The 26,042-nt window shown below is 40.8% G+C and overlaps 1 protein-coding gene across 1 annotated transcript in view; it reads left to right on the top strand.

Moving 5' to 3' along the window:
- The window catches only part of NUDT3 (nudix hydrolase 3), a 123,452-nt gene that overhangs the window by 48,639 nt on the left and 48,771 nt on the right, over window positions 1-26,042 (top strand). Inside the window, exon 2 of the mRNA XM_053603258.1 lies at window positions 17,834-17,944. Within this exon, the coding sequence (XP_053459233.1) occupies window positions 17,834-17,944 (111 nt within the window). The remainder of the gene's footprint in view (window positions 1-17,833; window positions 17,945-26,042) is intronic.

A 26,042-nucleotide genomic window follows, 5' to 3' on the forward strand; every position in this document is an offset into this window, starting at 1 on the left:
CAGTGTGTACTATTGAAAAATAGATTTTTTAATAGAGTAGAATTAAGAGCCACAGTTATAGGCACATAACGTGTTAATTCAGGGTGGCATAATGTTAATGCTGAAAAGATTTTAGAGATTTAGATTTAGGCCACTTCATTTAAAACCAAAAAGCTGAGATCTAGAGAGATGTAAGAATGTAACTGATTGGTATTAGAGGCAGACCTGTAACCCAAGTCCCCTGACTATCTTTCCTCCTCTGAAAGTAGACAGTTTACATTTGTGGTTTAAACTTTGACATCTTAAATTAAACTTAAATGTGATTAGTATATTGATGCTAATTTGAGTACAGAATACTTACTTCAGTGAATGTCTTCTTTATTAACCTGTATTTCAGAGGCCGTTATTTGGTCTGAAGTTTGACAAAATCAGCATATTAATGAGTGGGGCTCTTACAGTATATTTCTGTAGTTCTAAGACTGTGGAAAAATAATGCAGTTCATGGATGTTAAGAATGCTGTTACTGGGCGGCGCCTGTGGCTTAGTGAGTAGGGTGCCGGCCCCATATGCCGAGGGTGGCGGGTTCAAACCCAGCCCCGGCCAAACTGCAACCAAAAAAAAAAAAAAAAAAAAAATAGCCGGGCGTTGTGGCGGGCGCCTGTAGTCCTAGCTGCTCGGGAGGCTGAGGCAAGAGAATCGCGTAAGCCCAAGAGTTAGAGGTTGCTGTGAGCAGTGTGACACCACAGCACTCTACCGAGGGTGGTACAGTGAGACTGTCTCTACAAAAAAAAAAAAAAAAAAAAAGAATGCTGTTACTGGGGTTTTATTTGTTTGAATAACCTCAAGAAACTGGTGCATTCTAAATATGTCATTCATTCCATTTGGCTTCCAGAAATTTCCTAGGAAATAATACTTGGCATTCTTGGCCAATTATAAAAGTCTTACATGCTTATTCTAAAATATTCACACTGGGCTGGGCACAGTGGCTCATGCCTGTAATCCTAGCATTCTGGGAGACTGAGGTGGGTGGATTGCTTGAGCTCACAAGTTCAAGACCAGCCTGAGCAAAAGCGAGACCCCCATCTCTACTAAAAATAGAAAAACTGAGGCCAGAGGATCACTTGAACCCGAGTTGGAGGTTGCCCGTGAGCTATGATGCCATGACACTCTATCCAGGGTGACAGCTTGAGACTCTGTGTCAAAAAAATAAATAAATAAAATATTCAAGCTGTACAAAGGTTTTTAATGTGAAACACAACAGCACCACCAGTTGTATTGTGCAGAAGCAATCATTGTCTATTATTATGCCCTATACCTCGGGGGACTCATACTTAAGAATGAGATCTGTTATCTGTTTAATAGTGTGTCTGTGACTACCTCTTTGTGTTTTTCTGAAAATACCTTGTTATTCCCAAGGTAAAAATTCTCAGAATTTCTGTTCATAGCACAGTATAATGTTTCTTTGTAGTAGGCAGGGAATGCCCTCTTTTGTTAAAAGTAAGTTGAAGCAGTGTTTATAAGGCGTTTTGTAAATAGACCATTTATGTCTGATGATTCCCTCTTTTAGTGGTTTTTTGAGCTCCCATGTAGTAAAAAACATTTTTTTTTGTAGAGACAGAGTCTCACTGTATCGCCCTTGGGTAGAGTGCCATGGCATCACACGGCTCACAGCAACCTCCAACCCTTGGGCTTACGCGATTCTCTTGCCTCAGCCTCCCCAGCAGCTGGGACTACAGGCGCCCACCACAACGCCCGGCTAAAAAAATTTTTTTTTAATATTTTTAAATAGCTGTTTAAAAAACAGATTAAATGGATTTATAAGTTTAAGAACTTTTCGGTCCTCTGATTATTAATTTACTTTCAACAGATTATTTCAGCTCACACTCAGCTTTATTCATCCTTTAAACATTTTATGGAATCATTGTACACAAGAACTTGTGGTAGCTGTTTTTTAAAACATTGTGCATTCGTCTGGATCCAAAATGATTTTTTTAAAGAAAATTATTCATTTTTATGTTGGTCTTATTTTTTTATTTTTTTTTTAACTTTTTTTTTTTTTTGTAGAGACAGAGTCTCACTGTACTGCCCTCGGGCAGAGCGCCGTGGCGTCACACGGCCCGCAGCAACCTCTAACTCCTGGGCCCACGCGATTCTCCTGCCTCAGCCTCCCGAGCAGCCGGGACTACAGGCGCCCACCACAACGCCCGGCTATTTCCTTGCTGCAGTTTGGCCGGGGCTGGGTCCGAACCCGCCACCCTCGGCATATGGGGCCGGCGCCCCACTCACTGAGCCACAGGCGCCGCCATATGTTGGTCTTATTTTTAAGAAGGCCACAAACTATTAGAAAGGATTCATCTGTAGAAGCATTTTGGAGGGCATGTCACGGATGTAATAAGGTATAGCTTTTCTGCCATCTGGAGTACCAGCAAGAACCCTCTGGCAGTAATGGCAGTACTTAGGAGTATTGGATGTCAGGGGCATTGCAATGCATTCATTGATGAAGCAAGATCATGTCAAGTGTGTTATTTCATGTGATTCTCTGGAAGCTATTAATATGTCTAACCATGTAGTTTGTTAATCAGGATTTCCTTATTATAGATTATCACATAGATAATCTAATTTCCTTAGGAAAAATATTCCAAAGCTTTAACCTGAGATAATCTGGGGTATGTCTATATCTACTACCCCCCTGGCAGCAGGAACAGAGACTTGCCTGATACCAAGGGGTGTAAAGAGTGGGCAGGGGAATGGAGATATCTCCTTTAGCCAGAGAGATTTGCAGATGTATATATTCTTCCTTGTGTTAGTCTCATTCTGGCTGGAAGATTCTGAGATGATTATTTCACAGATCACTGTCTCTTTCCCTCATCTTAGCTCTAATCTCACTTTATATGAATTCCCACTAGAAATATTTCCCACTAAAAATGTTCATTAGACATCTAGTGAGATGTCAGTGGAATCTTCAAATTCATATGTTCAGAGAATGACTTCCCAACTCCTCCCTGTTAGTTCCTTCCTCCACTGACCCCTTCATATTCTCCTTAGAGGGCTCCACCATTGACTCAGTCCACATTCGGGAGAACATACTCCCGTGTCCTGTTGGTCACTTATTTTATACAGGGTGTCCCAAAGTTTGCTGTATATCCATAGGGGAAATAGGACATGGTAGCTAAGTGTACCTTTAATTACGTAATATTTATTACAGAATTTTATATGCTGTTTCTCTGTGTGTTGATATATAAATATAAAAAATATAAAGTATACAAGTTTGTTAATGTTCCTATGTTTGGTGACCTTTAGGATATTCTGTAGCTTCTTCCTTCTGTATTTCAGGAGACCTGTCAGTTCTAGCTCCTACTATCCTAATCCTTTGTCAACCTGAACTACTACAGAAACCTGCTTGCTTTTGTTTTTTTTTTTTGAGACAGAGTCTCACCATGTCACCCTTGGTAGAGTGCCGTGGCATTACAGCTCACAGCAATCTCAAACTCTTGGGCTCAAGCAATTCTCATGCCTCAGCCTCCCAGTTGGGATCACAGGTGCCTGCCACAATGCCTGGCTATTTTTTGTTGCAGTTGTCATTGCAAGCTGGGCTGGGCTGGGCTCGAACCTGCCACCTTCGGTGTATGTGGCTGGTGCCGTAACCACTGTGCTATGGGCACTGAGCCGAAACCTGTTTTCTTAGCATGCTTGCCCATCTCCCCCCATGTCAAAGAGACCTTTCGAAAACTCATATTTCTTATCTTAAACAACTTCAGTGACTTCCGCATTGCCTACAGCTTTCAGTCCAGAAAGCTAGCCTCCCTGAGTACCCCCTTCTATATGCTCTATACGTTCCTTTTTTTTTTTTGGAAACAGAGTCTCACTACGTTGTCCTCAATAGAGTGCCATGGAGTGCAGTGGCATCACAGCTCACAGCAACCTCAAACTCTTGGGCTTAAGTGATTCTCTTGCCTCAGCCTCCTAAGTAGCTAGGACTATAGGTGCCCACCGCAATGCCCAGCTATTCTTTTTTGTTGTTGTTGTTGCAGTTGTCATTGTTATTTAGCTGGCCCAGGTCAGGTTCGAACCTGCCAACCTTGGTATATGTTGTTGGCTCCATAACCACTGTGCTATGGGCTCCGAGCCTATGTGTTCCTTTTTAAAAGCAGTTGTTTGTTCATTCCCTTATTGGTCCATTCTTCATTTGTTCATTGAATATTTACTGGGCACTTACAGGGGGTCAGGCTCTGTGCTTCAGACTGGATGTGAGGCAGTCTGCAGAGCAGATCCTTAGCCATTTCAGGACCTTCCATAGAGTAGGCTAGGTCGTGATGCAGTAACAAATTTACTATGAAATATTATTATTTTAACACAACAAAGTTTTCTTGTTATAATTAACTGTTAGTTATGGGTTTTCAGAAGCTCTGGCCCACATGAGAACTGTCCTTCATTTAGGGGCCCAGGTTATAGCTACACCAAATTGAACTCACAGAATTCTTGGGTTCTCTGATAGAGGCAGAAAGAGACTGGGTGGGCTTCTTACTGCCTCTGCTTAGAAGTGACACTTGTTCCTTCTGGCCACATTTCATTAGCCAAACTAGTCACATGGCCCCACCTAATAGCAAGAGAATTGAATATTGTAGGTAAGCATGTGGAATGTCTTGGTAAGCATCATAATCTCTCCCGTGGTCACTGAAATAGTATATAATCAGTCACCTGACTTTTTTGTCTTTTCTCATTCATTGTACTTTACATTTCTCTAGTAGAAGGGTTGAGTTTGTAACTACCTTGCTTTTGTGTTCCAAGCACATGAACACAGTAGGCATCTTAAATTTTTTTTTTTTTTTTTTGAGACAGTCTCAAGCTGTCACCCTGGTATCACAGCTCACAGCAACCTCAAACTCTTGAGCTTAAGTGAGTTGCCTCCACCACCCAAGTAGCTGGAACTACAGGTGCCCGCCACAACACTCAGCTATTTTTTGGTTGCAGTTGTCATTGTTGTTTAGCAGGCCCAGGCTGGGTTCGAACCTGCCACCTTAGGTGACCTGCTGACTGAGCTATGAGTGCCGCCATCTTAAGATTTTTTTTATTGAATAAATATCCTTCTTGAGCTTAGATTCAATTTAAGTAACTTTCTTTAAGAAAACTTCCCATACATCCCTCTATCATGCCCCCTACCCCAAATCTGCGTTAGGTGTCTCTTCAGTGTTACTGTGATATCCCATGCGTACTTCAACTGAAATACTTCTTACCCTTTGGGATACCCTTTTTTTTTTCTACTGGGTGCTCATTTCCTTTAGGGCAAGGACTATGGCTTTCCTTTATATTCTTTAAAAAATTTGTTTTGTTGGTGGCGCCTGTAACTCAAGCGGCTAAGGCACCGGCCACATACACCAGAGCTGGCGGGTTCAAATCCAGCCCGGCCCTGCCAAACAATGACAACTACAACCCCCCAAAAAATAGCCGGGCGTTATGGCGGGCACCTATAGTCCCAGCTACTTGGGAGGCTGAGGCAAGAGAATCACTTGAGCCCAGGAGTTGGAGGGTGCTGTGAGCTGTGACGCCATGATACTCTACCCAGGGCGACAGCTTGAGATTCTGTCTCCAAAAAAAAAAAAAAAAATTTTTGTTTTAAGAAATATTAAAAATAATAATAATAATAATACTTGAGAAATACAAAATTGCTATTCCTGCTGTATTTCTTCCTCCTTGTATTACATTTCTATACATTTCTTTATCCTTTCACTACACATCACTAATCAATACAATGATTTTCCTTCTTTGTACAGAGCACATGTTGTCCCTGCCCCACCTATTTATTTCTGTCTGCTCTGCATAAGTCAGCTGTCTGATACAGCCAAGAGTGTCTATCGATGGGTGTGTTCCTCTGGTCTGTATCCATCTCTGCACTGGTCTCTGTCTCAATGGCTAGAGCTTCAAAAAGGTCTAATACCTGGTTGTCCACTTTGATCTGCCTCCAGACTGCAGTAGTTTTATTCTCTGCATCTGCAGTTCCTGGCTTATGATAATGATTAATGAATGTTTGTGGAATAAACAAAGCATTTCTGCTTTTTTTCTCTTAGTGTGTTATTTTCAGAATCTTTTAGGAGCTTCGCCATTTACTTTTAGAGAATTTTATCTTTTAAGATCAAACTTCAGAATAAGGATTTACTGAACAGAATTTACTGACATGATTTATTATTTTATAAGGTAGGAAGGAGCAAAATCCTGGCCTAAGAACATAAAGGATTTTTGTTTTATTTGTTGCTGTACATTTTTAATGAGTTGTCAAGGAAACTTACTGAGGAAAGCTGTTTACCAGCAGTTGAGTTTGCTTTGAAGTGTGACTACTGTGTAATGAGGCTTGCCTTCTTCAGCTTCATTATTACTTTTAGCCTTCATATAGTCATGCTTGGAATGTGCAAAGTAATAACAATTGCTAGGTTTACTAATTAGTATTTCACATTGATTAAAATTTAGAAATAAAATGCTTATATTTTATGCCAGAATTTCCTTTTCTTTGGTTTAGCTTTAAAATGTTACTGTAAGGTTTTTCTTGCTTTCTTTGTTTTATGTTTTTGAGACAAAGTCTCACTGTGTCACCCTCGGTAGAGTGCTGTGGCATCATAGTTCACGGCAACCTCTAACTCTTGGGCTTAAGCGATTCTCTTGCTTCAGCCTCCCAAGTAGCTGGGACTACAGGTGCCCACCACAATGCCTGCCTATTTTTTAATGTAGTTGTCATTCTTGTCCAGCAGACCCCAGCTGGGCTTGAACCTGCCAGCCCCAGTGCATGTGGCTGGCACCGTAACCACTGAGCTACGGGCGCTCAGCCTCTTTTAGAGTCTTCTTGAAGATTAGGTAGATATTATGTAAGTGCCTTTGTCTAGAGAATCTTTGGAAGACTTTTTTTAACTTGGTAATTTGATTTAACATGCAAGCTTATTTTGGGGTTTTTTTTTTTTTTTTTTTTGGTAAGGAATGTTTAAAGATGTAAGATTGGTCCCAATTATTGAAGACAATGAGTGTGGCAATGATCCTCTCTTTTTATGGAACTAGTATATTTTGTAGTTTTATAATTTAGTAATACTAAAATAAGGATAAACTTCTGGAAGGCTGCTCACTTGGGGTATAGACTCTGTAGAAGAAAGTATTAATTATATCACTGACTCCTGCAACTTCAAAAAAGGTACTATAATCTTAAAACCAGGTTTTAGTGAATTACGCATAACATTAACCATTTTAGGGCAGCTCCTGTGGCTCCGTGAGTAGGGCATAGGCCCCATATACCAAGGGTGGTGGGTTCGACTCGGCCCCAGCCAAACTGCAACAGTGCAACAAAAACATAGGTGGGCGTTGTGCCGGGCACCTGTAGTCCCAGCTACTCAGGAGACCGAGGCAGGGGAATCGCCTAAGCCCAAGAGCTGGAGGTTGCTGTGAGCTGTGATGCCATAGCACTCTACTGAGGGCGACAAAATGAGACTCTCTTATTTTTTTTCAATTATTTTTTGTTAAATCATAACTTAGTACATTGATGCATGTATAGAGTTCAGGGTACTGCTTTGATATACAATGTGAAATGCTTACATTGAACTATGTAACACATCCATCACAATTATACTCATTTCTAAATAGTTTTGAAATGTACCATTGCATCATGCACCTTAGGTGAGGTCCCTCCAAATACCCTCCCTCCTCCCATGTCCTCCCTCCCACCCTTCTCTCTCCTCTTCCCTTCTACTTTCTGGACTATAGTTATGTTTTGCCATTTGTATGAGTGTATAGGTGGTTTTATATTGATTTCATAGTAGTATTGAATACATTGGATACTTTTTTTCCCATTCTTTAGATACTTTGCTAAAAAGAATGTGTTCCAGCTTCATCCAGGTAAACATAAAAGATGTGAAGTCTCCATCTTTTTATGGCTGCATAGTATTCCATGGTGTACATATACCATAATTTGTTAATCCATTCATGGGTTGATGGGCACTTGGGCTGTTTCCATGTCTTGGCTATTATGAATTGGGGTGCAGTAAACATTCTGGTGCAAATGTCTTTGTTGTAAAATTATTTTTGATCATCTGGGTATATACCTAGTAGAGGAATTGCAGGATCGAATGGTGTATCTACTTTTAGTTCCTTGAGTGATTTCCAAACTTTTTTCCGAAAAGGTTGTATTAGGTTGCATTCCCACCAGCAGTGTAGAAGTGTGCCCTTCTCTGTGCATCCATGCTAACATCTGTACTTTTGGGATTTTGTGATGTGGGCTAATCTTACTGGAGTTAGATGATATCTCAAAGTGGTTGCAATTTGCATTTCTCCGATGATTAAAGATGATGAGCATTTTTTCATGTTTTTGTAGGCCATGTGCCTGTCTTCATCAGAGAAGTTTCTGTTCAAGTGTCTTGCCCACACAGAAATGGGGTTATTTATTCTTTTTTTTTTGTAGAGACAGAGTCTCACTTTACCGCCTTCAGTAGAGTGCCATGATGTCACAGGACTCACAGCAACCTCTAGCTCTTGGGCTTCCACGATTCTCCTGCCTCAGCCTCCTGAGCAGCTGGGATTACAGGCGCCTGGCACAACACCCGGCTATTTTTTGGTTGCAGTTCAACCGGGGCTCGGTTTGAACCCGCCACCCTCGGTATATGGGGCCGGCGCCCTACTCACTGAGCCACAGGCGCCACCCTATTTATTCTTTTTTTATTGATTAGTTTGAGTTCTCTGTAGATTCTAGTTATCAGACCTTTGTCGGAAGCATAACTTGCAAAAATCTTCTCCCATTCTGAAGGTTGTCTGTTTGCTTTGCTTACTTTGCTCTTGGCTGTGCAAAAGCTTTTTAGTTTGATCAGATCCCAGTAATGGATTTTTGGTGTTGCTTCAATTGCCTGAGAGGTCCTCCTCATAAAATATTCTCCCAGGTCAATTTCTTCAAGTGCTTCTCCCTGCACTCTCTTCTAGTATTTTTATAGTTTCATGTCTTAAGTTTAAATCTTTTATCCAGTGAGAATCAATTTTTGTTAATGGTAAAATGTGGGGGTCCAGTTTCAGTCTTCTACAGGTCGCCAACCAGTTCACCCAGCACCATTTGTTAAATAGGGAGTCTTTCCCCCACTGAATATTTTTGATAGGCTTGTCAAAGATCAAATGGCTATAAGTATCTGGGTTCATCTCTTGGTTTTCTATTCTGTTCCCTAAATCTACTGCTCTGTTTTGTGCCAGTACCATGCTGTTTTGATCACTATAGATTTATAGCATAGTCTGAAGTCTGGTAATGTGATATTTCCTGATTTGTTCTTATTTCTGAGTAATGTATTTGCTATTCAAGGTTTTTTCTGATTCCATATAAAACTTAGTACTATTTTTTCAAGTTCTTCAAAATATGACAGTGGTACTTTAATAGGGATTGCATTAAATCTGTAGATTGCTTTGGGTAGTATGGACATTTTAACAATGTTGATTCTTCCCAGCCATGAGCATGGTATGTTTTTCCATTTGTTAACATCTTCAGCTATTTCTTTTCTCAGAGTTTCATAGTTCTACTTACAGAGCTCTTTCACGTCCTTTAGTTAGGTAAATTCCCAGATATTTCATCTTCTTTGGCACAATCATAAAAGGAATAGAGTCCTTTATTATTTTTTCAGCTTGACTGTTGTTGTCGTATATAAAAGCTACTGACTTGTAAGTATTGATTTTGTATCCTGAGACGCTGCTGTATTCCTTGATCACTTCTAAGAGTTTTGAAGTTGAGTCCCTAGGATTTTCCAGGTATAACATCATATCATCAGGGAAGAGTGAGAGTTTGAGCTCTTCTGACCCTATTTGGATACCCTTGATTGCCTTCTCTTGCCTGATTGCGATAGCTAAGACTTCCATTACTATGTTGAATAGCAGTGGAGACAGTGGGCATCCTTGCCTTGTTCCTGATCTGAGTGGAAATCTTTTCAGTTTTACACCATTCAATATGATAATGGCTGTGGGTTTGCTGTAGATGGCCTTTATTAGTTTAAGAAAAGTCCCTTCTATGCCTGTTTTCTTAAGAATTCTGATCATGAAAGGATGCTGGATATTATCAAATGCTTTTTCTGCATCAATTGAGAGATTAATATGGTCTTTGTTTTTTATTTTATTGATGTGATGTATTTACAGATTTGCATATGTTGAACCAACCCTGTAATCCTGGAATAAAACCAACTTGATCATGGTGTATAATTTTTTTGTTGTGTTGTTGAATTCTGTTTGCTAAGATCTTACTGAATATTTTTGCATCGATATTCATTAATGATATTGGTCTACAATTTTCTTTCTTTGTTGGATCCTTTCCTGGTTTGGGAGTCGGTGATATTTGCTTCATAGAATGTGTTGGGAAGTATTCCTTCTTTTTCTATACTTTGGAAAACGTTTTATAATATAGGTACTAGTTCCTCTTGAAAGGTTTGATAGAATTCGGATGTGAAGCCATCTGGTCCTGGACTTTTCTTTTTAGGGAGATTTCACATTGTTGATACTATTTCAGTGGTTGATATAGGTCTATTCAAGATTTCTAATTCTTTCTGGTTGAGTCTAGGAAGGTGGCATGCTTCCAGGTATTGGTCCATTTCCTTCAGATTTTCATATTTCTGGGAATAGAGATTTTTGTAGTAATCATTGAAGATTTTTTGAATTTCTCAAGTGTCTGTTGTTATTTCTCTTTTATCGTTTCTGATAGATGATATTAGAGATTTTACTTTTGTGTTTCTGGTTAGGTTGGCCAAAGGCTTATCAATTTTGTTAATCTTTTCAAAGAACCAACTTTTTGTTTCATTGATCTTAACGATTCTTTTGTTCTCAATTTCATTTAATTCTGCCCTAATTTTGATTATTTCTTTTCTTCTGCTGGGTTTGGGGTAGCAATGTTCCTCCTTTTCCAGTTGCTTGAAATGACCCATTAAGTTGTTGGCTTCCTCTCTTTCTGTTTTCTTGATGAAGGCTTCCCATACTGTAAATTTCCCTAAGGCTGCCTTTGCAGTATCCCACAGGTTTTGATAATTTGTGTCTTTGTTATCATTTTGTTCCAAAAATTTGGTGATTTCCTTCTTAATCTCGTCTTTGACCCAGCTATCATTCAGCCTAAGATTATTTAGTTTCCATGACTTTGAGTATGAAGATTCCTGTTACTGTTGAGTTTGACTTTTATTCCATGGTGGTCCGAGAGGATACAAGGAATAATTTCTACACTTTTAAATTTGCTGAAGTTAGACTTTTGTCCTAGGATATTATCTATTTTGGAGGATGACCCATGGGCTGATGAGAAGAATGTATATTCAGTGTTATTAGGGTGAAATGTTCTGTAGAGGTCTGTAAAGTCCATTATTTGCAGGTTTAAGTCTAATATTTCTTTGTTTAGTTTCTTCTTGGAGGATCTATCCAAAACTGTCAAAGGTGTGTTAAAATCTCCAACTATTATAGTGCAGGAAGATATCAAGTTGTTCATATCCATTAGGGTCTGCTTTATGAATTGAGGAGCATTCTGGTAGGGTGCATAAATGTTAATTATCAAAATCTCTTCATGTTGGGTGTTTCCCTTGACAAATATGTAGTGACCTTCTTTATCCTTCTTTATCTTTGTTGATTTAAAGCCAATTGTATCTGCTACTAAAATTGCAACTCCTGCTTTTTCCTGATTTCCATTTGCCTGTATTATAGAAGTCCATCCCTTCACCCTGAGTGTATTTTTATCCTTTTAGGTAAGATTAGATTCTTTTATACAGCAGATATCCAGTCTGAGTTTATGTATCCAGTCAGCCAGCCTGTGCCTCTTTAAAGGACAATTTAAACCATTCACATTAATTGACAGAATTGATAAGCCTGGTTGTGTTTTGGGTGTCATGATTTTCGGATATCCAGTGGACATTTTTAATCCTTTCATCACTGTGGAAGTTGGGTTTTGTTCAGAAATCTCTGGGTGAGTTTACTTTGGAGGTAGAGCATTGCACTGGTTGTTGTGAAGGATGGGTCTGAGAATATCCTGGAGAGCTGGTTTAGTTATGGCAAATTTCTTGAAACTCACTTTAGCTGGATAGAGGATGCTGGGCTGGAAGTTGTTTTGTTTTAGGAGATTGAAGGTCGATGACCATCTTCTGGCTTGAAACATTTTGGCTGAGAGATCTGCAGTCATTCTGATATTTCTCCCTTTGTAGGTGATGCTTTTCTTATGTCTGGCTGCTTGTAGAATTTTCTCCTTCCTCTTAACTTTGGCAAAGTTAATCACAATGTGTCTAGGAGATGGTTTATTTGCATTGAGTCTTGCTGGGGTTCTGAAACTGTCTTGAAGTTCTGTATCTCTTGCAATGCTTGGGAAATTCTCCTTCAAAATCTCTTGGAGTAGAGCATCTGTACCTTTAGGACCATCCTCTTCTCCTTCAGGAATTCCTATAAGACAAATGTTTGATCTTTTGGAGTGATCTCACAACTCTCTCAGGGAATGATCAATTTTTGCTCTCCATTTGTCTGCCTCTTGGAGTGTTTGGGAATGTTCAAAAACTTTGTCTTCGGTTTCAGAGATCCTTTCTTCTGCCTGATCAACTCTATTACTGAGGGATTCTACCATATTTTGGAGCTCCTCAACTAACTTTTTTATTTCCTTGAGCTCTGTTATCTCTTTTCTCATTATGTCCATAGCTTTGGTGACTTGGGCTTAGCATTCATAAATTTCATGAGACAACTTTAGAACTACTCTTTGGAATTCAATTTCTATCTTTTCTTACATTCTGTTTATCTTATTTGCCATCCATATTCCGAATTTAGATTTCTGACATTGCTGCCATTTGTCTACGCATGGCATCTTCAGTTGTATCTCCTTTGTCATTTCTTGGGGGGGTTGATCTAAAAAACAGGCAGCGCCTATAGCTCAGTGCGTAGGGTGCCAGCCCCATATACTGAGGGTGGTGGGTTCAAACCTGGCCCCAGCCAAACTGCAACCAAAAAAATCCAGGTGTTGTGGCAGGCGCCTATAGTCTCAGCTACTTGGGAGGCTGAGGCAAAAGAATCACCTAAGTCCAAGAGCTGGAGGTTGCTGTGAGCTGTGATGCAACAGCACTCTACCGAGGGTGACAAAGTGAGACTCTGTCTGAAAAAAAAAAAAAATTAACTGTTTTAAAGAGAACATTCGTTGACATTTAGCAGCCATCACTTTTTTTTTTTTTTTTGAGACAGAGTTTCATTATGTTGCCCTTGATCGAGTGCTGTGGCATCACAGCTCACAGCAACCTCAAACTCTTGGGCTCAAGCGATTCTCTTGCTTCAGCCTCCCAAGTAGCTGGGACTACAGGCACCTGCCACAACACCTGGCTATTTTGTGTTGCAGTTGTTATTGTTGGCTAGCTGGCCCAGGCCAGGTTTGAACTCGCCACCTTCGGTGTCTGTGGCTGGTGCCATAACCACTGTGCTACAAGTGCCAAGCCTCGGCCATCATTTCTTACCTATATTTTGAACACTGTCATAACCCCAGAATAAAATCAGAAATGAGTTGCTACTCATTTTCCTCTTCCCTTAGTGTTGGTAATCACCGATTTGCTGTCTGTGAATTTACTTACTCTATACATATTTCACATAAATGGAACAATGTCATATATTTGCTTTTGTGTCTGGCTGTTTTAACTAAGCATAGTGTTCTCAAGGCTCATCCATGTTGTAGCATGCATCAATAATTCATTCCTTTTTATGGGCTGAGTAATCTGTTATATGTATGCGCCATATTTTATGTATTCCTTCATTGTTGGACATTTGGGTCGTTTCTGCCTTTTAGTTATTGCGAATAGTGCTGCGTTGAACATTCCCATGCGAGTATTTGAAGACCTGTTTTCAGTTCTTTTGGGTATATAACTTAGTGGAAATACTAGATCATACAGTAATTTTTTTTAACTTTTTTGAGGAATAGCCAAAGTTTTCCACAGTGGCTAAATAATTTTACATTCCTACCAGCAATGTATAAGGATTACAGTTACTCTACATCCTTGCCAACTCATGTTATATTCTGTTTGTTTGAATTATGCCTTTGTACCTATCCTAGTGGTATGAAGTGGTATCTTATTGTGGGTTTTTTTTTTTTTTTTTTTTGAGATAGAATCTCACTTTGTGTCCCTTGGTAGAGTGCTATGGCATCACAGTTCACAGCAACCTCCAACTCTTAGGCTTAAGCAATTCTCTTGCCTCAGCCTCCCAAGTAGCTGGTACTACAGGTGCCGGCCACAACACCCAGCTGTCTCATTGTCGTTTTAATTTTGCATTTCCCCAGTGACTGATAAGCATACACATTTTTTCATGTGCTTATTAACTACTTGTATATCTTCTTGTTAGAAATGTTTCTGTTGTTGAGTTGTAACAGTTCTTTATATATTTTAGATATGAGACCTGTATTTGATATAGAATTTGAAGATATTTTCTTGTATTCTGTAGGTTGTCTTTTCACACTATTGATAAAACAGAAGTTTTTAATTTTGATTATCTTATTTTTTTTATTTTTATTTTTTTATAGAGACAGAGTCTTACTTTATTGCCCTTGGTAGAGTGCCATTGTGTCACACTGCTCACAGCAACCAATTGGGCAATTCTCTTGGCTCAGCCTCCCGAGCAGCTGGGACTACAGGTGCCTGCCACAACGCCCAGGTATTTTTTTTGTTGCAGTTCAGCCGGAGCCAGGTTTGAACCCACCACCCTTGGTATGTGGGGCCGACACCTTATCCACTGAGCCACAGGCGCTGCCTTTGATTATCTCATTTTTCTTTTGTTGCTCATGCTTTTGGCATCATATCCCAGAATTTGGCATGTGTAGTATCTTGCCACATCTGAGATTGTGATTGTTTACGCCTAATTGTTCTTTTAAGTATTTTGTAGTTTTAGTTCTTATATTCATTTATATATTTTTTTCTTGTTTTTTTTTTTTTTTTTTTTTAACAGAGCCTCAAGCTTTTACCCTGGTAAGAGTGCTGTGACATCTCAGCTAACAGCAACCTCTAAATCCTGGGCTCAAGCTATTCTCCTGCCTCCACCTCCCAAGTAGCTGGGACTACAGGTGCCCTCTGCAACGCCCAGCTATTTTTTGGTTGCAGCCATCATTGTTGTTTGGTGGGCCTGGGCTGGATTCTAACCTGCCAGCTCAGGTGTATGTGGCTGGCACCTTAGCTGCTTGAGCCACAGGCGCCGAGCCTTGTTTTGTTTTTTTGAGACAGACTCTCACTATTACCCTTTGTAGAGTACAGTGACAGTATCATAATAGGTCACGCCAACCTCAAACAAACTTCTAGGTTGAAGTGATCCTCCTGCCTCAGTCTCCTGAGTAGCTCAGACTACAGGTGCCCACCACAACTCCTGGTTAACTTTTCTATTTTTGGTAGAGATAAGGTTTAGCTATTGCTCAGGCAGGTCTTGAACTCTTGAGCTCAATCTATCCTCCCACCCTAGCTGACCAGAATAATAGGATTACAGATGTGAGCCACAACACCTGACAAGCTCTTACATTTAGCTTATTGGTCCTTTTTGAGTTATTTTTTGTATATGGTCCGAGGTAAGAGTCCAATGAGGACTCTTTTAATGGCAAAATTTCATGGAGTCACCCCATTGTACTTTTAGTATTCTTTAATTGAATATGTATATATACTAACCAAACACTACTCTGGATTTCATTTTGGTATTTTAAATTATTTTACATTATATTAGAGGAGAACTTATACTTACAAGTACTATTTTAAATATATATTTATATATATTTATGTATTTAAATATATTTATCTATTTAAATATATATTTAAAATAGTACTTGTAAGTATAAGACTTTTTTTTTTCAGTTCATAGACTACACACACACACGACTGAATATGGATTCATGGATTCCCTTCTTATAACTTTATGGTCTCTTCTGAGTCTACAAATTGTAGGTCTTGTGGTAAGCATGAAAGGAATATATCACAACAGGAAAAATGGGATTAGGGGTAAGGGTAGAATTCCTTTTCTTTTTTTATACATCTCACTCTGTAGCCCTCGGTAGAGTGCTGTGGCATCACAATTCACAGCAACCTCCAACTCTTGGATTTAAGTGATTCTTTTGCCTCAGCCTCCTGAGTAGCTGGGACTATAGGCACCTGCCACAATGCCTGGCTATTTTTCTTGCAGTTGCCACTGCTGTTTTAGCTGGCTGGGGCTGGGCTCGAACCTGCCACCCTCAGTATATGGGACCGCCACCCTACCCACTGAGCCACAGGTGCTGCCCAAGGGGTAGAATTTCTAAGGGCCCATAGTTGGTAGACACCTCAAGGAGGAGAAGAGAGATGACTAGAAAGTCAGTAACCAGAGGAGTAGTGTAATCTCTAGGGTCAGAGAGGAAGTAGCACTTTCTTTCAGGACACAAAGATGACTGCAGAGTAGAAGTGAAGTGCTCAGAGAATATGGTTTGGAACAGGGATGGAAGCTCACAGTTCATTAGAAAGTGATGGTTTAGAGAGCAGTTGAGGATTCCTTTAGTTTTGGAAATAATACCAACTCTACTCTGCCCCCAAATAAGGAGTCCAGCTGGCTTTGTTTAGCATCTTTCATAGAGAGGGGCAAATGGGGGATAGGAACTAGGGAAATTCTAGATTTTTATTTCAACCATGACCAAAATGCTGGTTAAGCATGAATTAGTAAAACTGTATCCTATATCAGTATTTTTTGTGTGTTTGTTTTCTTTCTTTCTTTTTTTTTTTGGGTAGACGCAGAGTTTCACTTTATCGCCCTCGGTAGAATGCTGTGGCGTCACAGCTCACAGTAACCTCCTGGGCTTAGGCGATTCTCTTGCCTCAGCCTCCTGAGTAGCTGGGACTATAGGTGCCCGCCACAATGCCCAGCTATTTTTTTGTTGCAGTTTGGCCGGGGCCAGGTTTGAACCCGCCTCCCTCGGCATATGGGGCCAGCGCCATACTCACTGAGCCATAGGTGCCACCCTTCTTCCTATTTTTTAAATAAAATTTCCTAGTTAGGCCAGGCCTGGTGGCTCATGCCTGTAATCCTAGCAGTCTTGGAGGCCGAGGTGGGTGGATTGCCTGAGCTCACAGGTTGTAGACCAGCCTGAGCAAGAGCGAGACCCTGTCTCTAAAAATAGCTGGGCCTTGTGGTGGGTGCCTGTGGTCCCAGCTACTCAGGAGGCCAAGGCAAGAGAATCACTTGAGCCCAAGAGTTTAAGGTTGCTGTGAACTATGTTGCTGTGGAACTCTACTGAGGGTGACAAAGTGAGACTCTATTTAAAAAAAAAAAAAAAAATTTTTTTTCCTAGTTAAAAAAATTCCAGTTTTATCTTAACTGCAAGTGTGGTGAGAGGAACTTTTCTTCCTCTCCTGTAGACAAAAGAGGTTCTTAGTAGGGGCTTAGGGAATAGGGTAGTATACTGTATTGGCCATTGACCATCTGATGGAGCAAATACTGGAACACGCAGGAGTGAGAACCTTGGAGATAAAGTATTGGGCCACTGTGGCAACCATGGCCAAGGGCCTCTTTCTGGCCAGCTTTTTCAATATTTAACAGTGTCACATCAGTGACAATCTTTTTAAAAATAAGTCTTTGTCACCATGTCAGGACTGTGTTCAAGGGCTTTGGAGAAAGGAACAAGGAGGGGATAGATAGGACCAATGACTGAGGGGAGTCTGAGGGGAAGATAAAGATAATAGCCTTCAGATGCCCTCTGTTTTTGTTAAGCAGATTGTCTTTTTTAAACAGAAGTGAAAACTACCTTATAAGAAGTGATTTGGAATGGTATAAACAAGGAATGGGTCCTAGGTACTTTGACAAATGATGTTTAAACTCTGAATTTGTCTGAATATGTCTTTTTGAACTTTTAACCCCCATGTGACCTCTGTGACTTCAGGTGCTACTCGTGAGCAGTAGTCGGCATCCAGACCGATGGATTGTCCCTGGAGGAGGAATGGAGCCTGAGGAGGAGCCGGGTGTGGCAGCAGTCCGTGAAGTCTGTGAAGAGGTATGCATGGAAAAGAAAGAGCACAGCTATACCTTGTAATCATGAACTTGTCCCATCTGTGTAGTTCATTAATTTATCACCACTCTGGGAATAAACATAATCAGAGAAAATAGATTTTAATGGTTACCACATGCCTCCTTCATTAAAGGGATGATTGAGTAGTGTCATGGCAATGTTTCTCAGGCACTTGGAGGAAGAGAGTTTGAGGTGGTGACTGTGACTAATTATACTAGATAGTCCTTTGTGACTTCTCAAGGATTTCTTCCAACTCTTTCTTTATAATCTGGGATGGAAGATCAAGAATTAAATAGTTCCTGAGTTCTAAGAAATAAGAGGAACAGTCTGCTTTAGTATAAATGGCTCATTCTCATTAACCTTTGGATGTGGAGGAGGAGACTTATCCTCACCATACAAGTAATATTTTTGTTGTTGTTGTTGTTGTTGCAGTTTGGCCAGAGCCAGGTTTGAACCTGCCACTCTCTGTATATTGGGCTGACGCCCTACTCACTGAGCCACAGGCGCCGCCTGTAGTACTTTGTCTCTTTAAAAAAAAAAAAAAGAGTCTCCGGGCTGCACCTGTGGCTCAAAGGAGTAGGGCACTAGCCTCATCTGCCGGGGGTGGCGGGTTCAAACCCAGCCCCTGCCAAACTGCAAAAAAAAAAAAAATAGAACAACCCATATCACAGTAGTCCTTAAACTTTTTAAACAGGGGGCCAGCTCACTGTCCCTCAGACAGTTGGAGAGCCGGACTATAGTTTAAAAAAAAAAATATGAACAAATTCCTGTGCACACTGCACATATCTTATTTTGAAGTAAAAAAACAGAACAGGAATAAATACAATCACACCGCCTCATGTGGCCTGTAGGCTGTAGTTTGAGGACCCCTACATATAAGCAACAAGCTGTATACACTACCAAGGAGGCTGCTCTTTGCAGCCATTGTACCTTTTTTTTTTTCCTTTTTTTTTTTTTTAATGTACACCTTTTAATTAATTTATTTATTTTTTGCAGTTTTGGCTGGGGCTGGGTTTGAACATACCACCTCCGGCATATAGGACCAGCACCCTACTCTCCTGAGCCACAGATGCCGCCCTTTTTTTCCTTTTTTGAAACAGTCTCACTCTGTTGCCCAGGGTAGAATGCCATAGCATCATAGCTCACAGCAACCTCAAACTCTTGGGCTCAAGCAATCCTCTTGTGTGGGACTGTAGGCGCCTGCCACAATACCCAGCTAATTCTGTTTTTAGTAGAGATGGGACCTGGCTCTTGCTTAGGTTGGTCTTGAACTGCTGAGCTCAAGGGTTCCTCCTGCCTTCACCTTCCAAAGAGCTAGGATTACAGGTGTGAGCCACCATGCCAGCTCTTAAATCCATTTTCTTGTTCTTGAGGGGATTTAAGACTTGATTCAAAGGGCATATAAAATAGCACTTAGAACAAGTCTAACTTCTTTGTTTTGGGGGGATGAAGCTCTTCCTGTAGTCCTCTTAGACCAGGGGTTCTTAACCTTCCTAATGCCATGGCCTTTTAATACAGTTTCTGTGGGTTGTGACCCATAGGTTGAGAACTGCTGTCTTAGACTATTCTTTTTTTTTTTTTTTTTTCCTCTTTATTTGCAGTTTTTGGCCAGGGCCTGTTTTGAACCTGCCACCTCCAGTATATGGGGCCAGCGCCGTACTCCTTGAGCCACAGGCACCACCCAAAGTTATATAGACTATTCTTACTCTTGAAATAATCAAGGGATTTTTTCCTCACTCAGAACTCCTACAGACTTAAATTGGCTAATGTCACTCTCATATTATCATATATCTTGGATTCATAACTAAGTTATAATCTATAAGGGCAAAAATCCTACTTACCATTTAAAATCCTCCTTTTTTGTGCCTAGCACACAGCTAGATGAACAGAAAGTAATTAATACTTGGCTTCTTTAATAGATGGAACACTGGCTGGAACAATGCAAATGCTGAAAAAATATCCAAAATGAGCCGGGGATCCTGGTACTCTGGGAGGCTAAGATGGGTGGATTGTCTGAGCTCTCAGGTTTGAGATCATCCTGAGCCAGAGCGAGACCTAAAAATAGCTGGGCATTGTGGCGAGTGCCTGTATCCCAGCTACTGGGGAGGCTGAGGCAAGAGAATCAGTTGAGCCCAAGAGTTTGAGTTGCTGTGATCTGTGACACCATGGCACTCTACCGGGGACAACAAAGTGACACTCTATCTTGAAAAAACAAAACGAAACAAAATGAGCATGGGAAATGATAAACATTGACAAAGACAGTGTGAGAAGACATTTTTACAGGGGATGGTGCAGAGGCTACCCTGGGTAGAACCAGATGGAATCAGGAGGGGTATGATAAAAAGAACATGGGAATCGTTGTTTCTGATACTGTCAGTTAATAGCTGTGTGACCTATGAGAAAAATAACTTTATTATTATTATTTTTTGTTTTTTTAGACAGTCTTACAAATATTGCCCAGGCTAGGCCTCAGCCTAGAATCACAACAACTTCAAACTCCTGGGCTCAAGTGATCCTCCTGCCTCAGCCTCCCAAAGTAGTTGGGGCTATAGGCATCTGCCACCAAACCTCCCTCACTTTTCTGTTTTTAGTAGAGACAGGGTCTTGCTCTTGATCAATCTGGTCTCAAACTCCTGAGCTTAAGTTATCCTCCTGCCTTGGTCTCCTGGAGTGCTAGGGTTACCTGAGAAAATAACTTTAAACTCCTGGAAGTTGGTCCTGCATTTGAATACCTTCCTGTCTACTCCATCATGGAGTGATGAGAGGAGAGTGAAATGAAAATGCTGTCCTTTGTAAGTTATACTACGTATTGTTTAATACCAGGTTAACTGCTGGGCGCAGTGGCTCATGCCTGTAATCCTACCATTCTGGGAGGATGAGATGGGTGGATTGCTGGAGTTCAGGAGTTCTAGACCAGCCTCAGCAAGAGCAAGACCCTGTCTTTAAAAACTAGCTGGGCATTGTGGCAGATGCCTGTAATCCCAGCTACTGGGGAGGTTGAATTAAGAGGATAAGTTGAGCCCAGGAGTTGGAGGTTGCTGTGAGCTATAATACCATGGCACTCTATTGAGGGCAGCAAATTGAGACTCTGTCTCACAAAAAAAAGTCAGATTTATTACATCACATAACAAGGAGTCAAGTGTCAAGAGCCCAAGTGCTTCCCATCTTTCTATTCTGCTGTCTTTAGTATATTGGCTTTTATTTTCTGGCCTGTCTCCTTATGGTCCCAAGATGGCTACCACAGCTTTATCCTCACATATTCTCTTCAGATGCAGGACACACAATTTCATTTCATTGCTCTCTTTTTATTTGGGAAAGAAGAAACCCTCTCTAGAAGTTCCCCCAGCAGACTCTATGTCTGGTGTTCTAGAGTTGATTCACATGCCCATGCTTAAACTAATTCCTGGCAAAGGAGATGATGGTTCCATATTTATACTACTAGAGTCTTCATCCTCTAGGAATTGACTTTCAGAAGCTCTTAGACTTTTTGCAGGGGTGTCTAATCCAACCTGTGGCCCATGGGCCACATGCTGATTTTCTGATGACTTTTTGCTTATCCGTGATGTTGGATATCATGAAAAGTATGCATAGACCTTTTTATATATTGCTTATCAGCTTTCGTTAGTTTTTGCCATATTTACTCTGTGTCCCAATACAACTCTTACTCTTCCAGTGTTGCACAAAAGAAAAAAATTTGGACACTCTTGTAAAGTGATTCAAAAGCTTGGCCAGGAGGAAAAAATAAAATCTTCAGAGTTTCGGGCGGCGCCTGTGGCTCAGTCGGTAGGGCGCCGGCCCCATATACCGAGGATGGCGGGTTCATACCCGGCCCCGGCCAAACTGCAACCAAAAAATAGCCGGGTGTTGTGGCGGGCGCCTGTAGTCCAGCTACTCGGGAGGCTGAGGCAAGAGAATTGCTTAAGCCCAGGAGTTGGAGGTTGCTGTGAGCTGTGTGAGGCCACGGCACTCTACTGAGGGCCATAAAGTGAGACTCTGTCTCTACAAAAAAAAAAAAAAAAGTGAGACTCTATCTCAAAAAAAAAAAAAATCTTCAGAGTTTCTTTTGTTAGATATTTAACTTATATTGGCTCAGTGCCTGTAGCACAGTGGTTACGGTGTGGGCCACATATGCTGAGGCTAGCTGGTTTGAACCTAGCCCTGGCCAGCTAAGCAACAATGACAGCTACAACAGAAAAATAGCCAGGCGTTGTGGTCGGCTCCTGTAATCCCAGCTACTTGGGAGGCTGAGGCAAGAGAATTGCTTAAGCCCAAGAGTTTGAGGTTGCTGTGAGCTGTGGTGCCATGGCACTCTACCGAGGGTGCCATGAAACTCTGTCTTGAAAGAAAGAAACAAAAGAAAGAAATTTAACTTACATTGAGATATGCCAAATATATGTTCATTCTGTAAGGTAAAAGAATGGATAGATAATGTATAATTTTAGAGTAGGAAAAATTTATTATTTAGGTTATACAGTCTGTCACAACTATTCAACTCTGCCATTGTAGGACAAAAGTAGCCATAGATAATATGTTACATAAGCAAATGGGCCTGGCTGTGTTCCAGTAAACCTTTATTTGTAAACATAGTGGTAAACCATAATCCCTGGTTTAAGCTCTTACTTAGAGTGTGGGTGGTGGACCAGCAACATCAGCATTAGCCATGACCTTGTTAGAAATGGAAAAATCCCAGGCCGCCATCCAGACTTACCTTAGCAGATCTGATTTTAATAGGACCCTCTGAGAACCTACTGTATTAGAGTGTTGAATTCTTACCAGTGAGTGTTTTGAAAATTCCTCCTGATCGAGCTTTGGGGAGAAACACTTTTTGAGGGATAGAGTCTGGATTGGCTTTCCCCACATCCATTCCATTCCCCTTCTGACATGAAGAGAATTAGAAAGCTAAAAAGTACTTTCCCCAGACTCTTGTAAGGAATGCAACTAAGTCTCCTTGGTGAGATTTAGGTGTGCCCAATACAAAGCACTTGCACAAGACTGCTTTAGTCACAAGGAGAGAAGCGCAGGATGTTCTGAGCATAGCAGGCCCTATTTGTTTTGGTGGCGCACATTTTGGCAGGAGATATGGTTCTGGAATTGGCATCTGTAGTGTTGGCTTCCTGATTTGGCTAATAGCTTTTATTGGAAGCTTCCTTATCCGTCCCAGAGGTAGCAGTTCCCTTGGCAGCCTAGTTCGACAGTGTGCTTTTGGAGTTGTACCTGGAACCTTGGCTTGGCTTGGCGTGGCTTTCAGTCTGTTTCTTGAACTCTCTGAATGATTCTGTAAATGGTTTTTATCTTTTAAATCCTTTTCTTAAACTAATCTAGTTGGATTCTGTTGTCTACAGTTAAGAATCCTAACCAATCCTGATTCCCTGTAAATAATAAGTGCTTTAGTTTGCATCAACCATCCTTCCCTGCCTTACCATGCGATAACCTATCAAGGAATTGAAATGTATTAGCTGAGCATTCCCCTCTAGAGAAGGGTGTTCCTTAGCCCATGAGAGAGTGTTAGTGATTTAACCAGACAGATCTGATTCCATGGGAGAGTAAAGCTATGACAGAATCCAGTTCAGAATCTGTACCTTCCTCATAGCTATTTACTGATTGAAGGTTGTCTGTTCATGAAACAAATACTGAGTGCCCATCCATCTTGCACTAAGCACTGACCACATGCTGGGGGTACACAAATTTAGTCAATGAGCTTAACATCTCACTGAAAATACAGAGTAAATAGAAAATTACAATGTGAAATTTGAGATTGGAAGGAATGTACAGCATGGTAGGGGGCCTTGGCAGAGTACCCAACTATAGCACAAAGATGGGTTTCTAAGGAGGATGCTTGGATGGTTGTAGACCTGCTCACTTAAAATTCTTCCATTTTGGAGGGACTTGGGGGTGCAGTAGATAATGTGGTGGTGGTCCTGTCTAAGATTTCCCCAGGCAGGGAGATGGTAAAGGAGTGATGAAGTAGGTGATGAGTTTTTCTTTACTCTAAAGCAGAATTGGTGTTGCACTTTCCTGTTGGATCTGGGATAATGGGGAATGAGTAGGAGGCATATTCTGAGGGGCAGATATGATTCTATACATTGCCTCCCTAGGCCTGAAAGAACCAGAACCTATGCCTGAGTCTTTCTGAAGAAATTCAAAGGTTTGATTGTTCAAATAAGTGTGATAGGTCCAGTTGGTGGGCCTAAACTACATAATTTTTATTTAAATCCATTTGGCTCATATAGGTTCTAAGATACCTAAAAGCAAAAGTGCTGTTTGACAGAGACACTATTCAGTTGTGGATTTAGGCAGATTATTCCAAGACTTGACATAGAGCAGTGGTTCTAGAGTGGAGAGAAAGGAAAAAGTTCAAAGACCTTCTATAAAGACTTAATACTTGACTCGGCGCCTGTGGCTCAAGCGGCTAACAGCCACATACACCTGAGCTGGCACGTTCAAATCCAGCCTGGGACCACCAAACAACAATGACGGCTACAACCAAAAAATAGCCGGGCGTTGTGGCAGGCGCCTGTAGTCCCAGCTACTTGGGAGGCGGAGGCAGGAGAATCACTTGAGCCTAGGAGTTGGAGGTTGCTGTGAGCTGTGATGTCACGGCACTCAACCTAGGGTGACAGCTTGAGGCTCTGTCTAAAAAAAAAAAAAGACAATACTTGGTTTGGGGAGTTGTGGTTGGAATCTGACAGCTCTACTTTTGTAGAGTATGATTGGATTTAATGTCTGTCTTAGGAGAGCCGATTTTAGTTGTTATCCCTGTTGTTCTTTTTTTGAGTGTTACAGTTTAATTGTCCCTGGGTTCTACAAATGCAGCTAAGATGTGGAAAACTAGATGGTTGCAAAAGGAAAGGATATGCAGTGAAGAAAGGAAAGGGTACTGTGCTTACTCCTTTTTTTCTGGAAATTACATACCATCCTTCTAGGTAAAATGTAGAATAGAGTAAATAATACTAAGTGCCTATACAGCAAGGAAATGCTAGATGCAGCACAAATAATTAAACTATATTCCTCATATGTTTAGTATTTTACCTACTTCCTGTCTTGAAGGAAATCCTGATCTTGGAATTAAGCCCTGCCCGCAATTCTCAGCCCCAAAGAATCCTACCTAACTTTGAGCAAGATTTTCCCCTGCAGTCCTTTATTCTGTCATTATTGAGAAGATAAAGAAATCTATGAACTGCTTTGAACTTCAGAATAAGGTTCCAGGCTGTAGGTAGTAGCTCATGCCTATAATCCCAGCACTGTGGGAGGCCAAGGCAGGAGGATTGCTTGAGCTTAGGAGTTTGAGACCAGCCAGAGCAAAAGCAAGAGCCCATCTCTACAAGAAATAGAAAGATTGATCCGGGTGCAGTGGCTCATGCCTGTAATCCTAGCATTCTGGGAGGCCAAGGTGGGTGGATCACTTGAGCTCAGGAGTTCGAGATCAGCCTGAGACCCCATCTCTAAAAATAGCTGGATGTTGTGGTGGGCACCTGTAGTCTTAGCTACTTGGGAGGCTGGGGCAAGAGGATTGCTTGAGCCCAAAAGGTTGAGGTTGCTGTGAGCTGTGCCACCACGGCACTCTACCTTGGGTGATAAAGTGAGACTCTCAAAAAAAAAAAAAGAAAGAAAGAAAAGAAAAGAAAATCTGTGAATAAGTGAACCTGAGCAGTTCGTGTTTTTCAGGGGTCAACTGTATATGAAAAAATGCTTAGGATTACTGTTTATCAGGAAATCAAATCAAATCAAATCAAAACCATAATGAACTATCATTTTCTCCCAGTCAGAATGGCTATTATCAAAAAGACAAAAAATAATAGCTGGCAAGGATGTAGAGAAAAGAGAACTCTTCATATACGAATAGTATACAAATTAGGAATACAAATTAGTATAGCCATTATGGAAAACAGTATAGAAGTTCCTCTAAAAATAAAACTGCCATATGATCCAGCAGTCCTACTGCTAAATATATATCCAAGGAAAAGGAAATCAGTTTATCAAAGCAATATCTACCCTTTCATGTTCATTGCAATATTATTCCCAATGGCCAAGATACAGCATCAACCTAAGTGTTTACCAAATAGATGAATGGATAAAGAAAATG

The sequence above is a fragment of the Nycticebus coucang genome, chromosome 9, assembly GCF_027406575.1.
Source record: "Nycticebus coucang isolate mNycCou1 chromosome 9, mNycCou1.pri, whole genome shotgun sequence".
Classification (NCBI taxonomy): domain Eukaryota; kingdom Metazoa; phylum Chordata; class Mammalia; order Primates; family Lorisidae; genus Nycticebus; species Nycticebus coucang.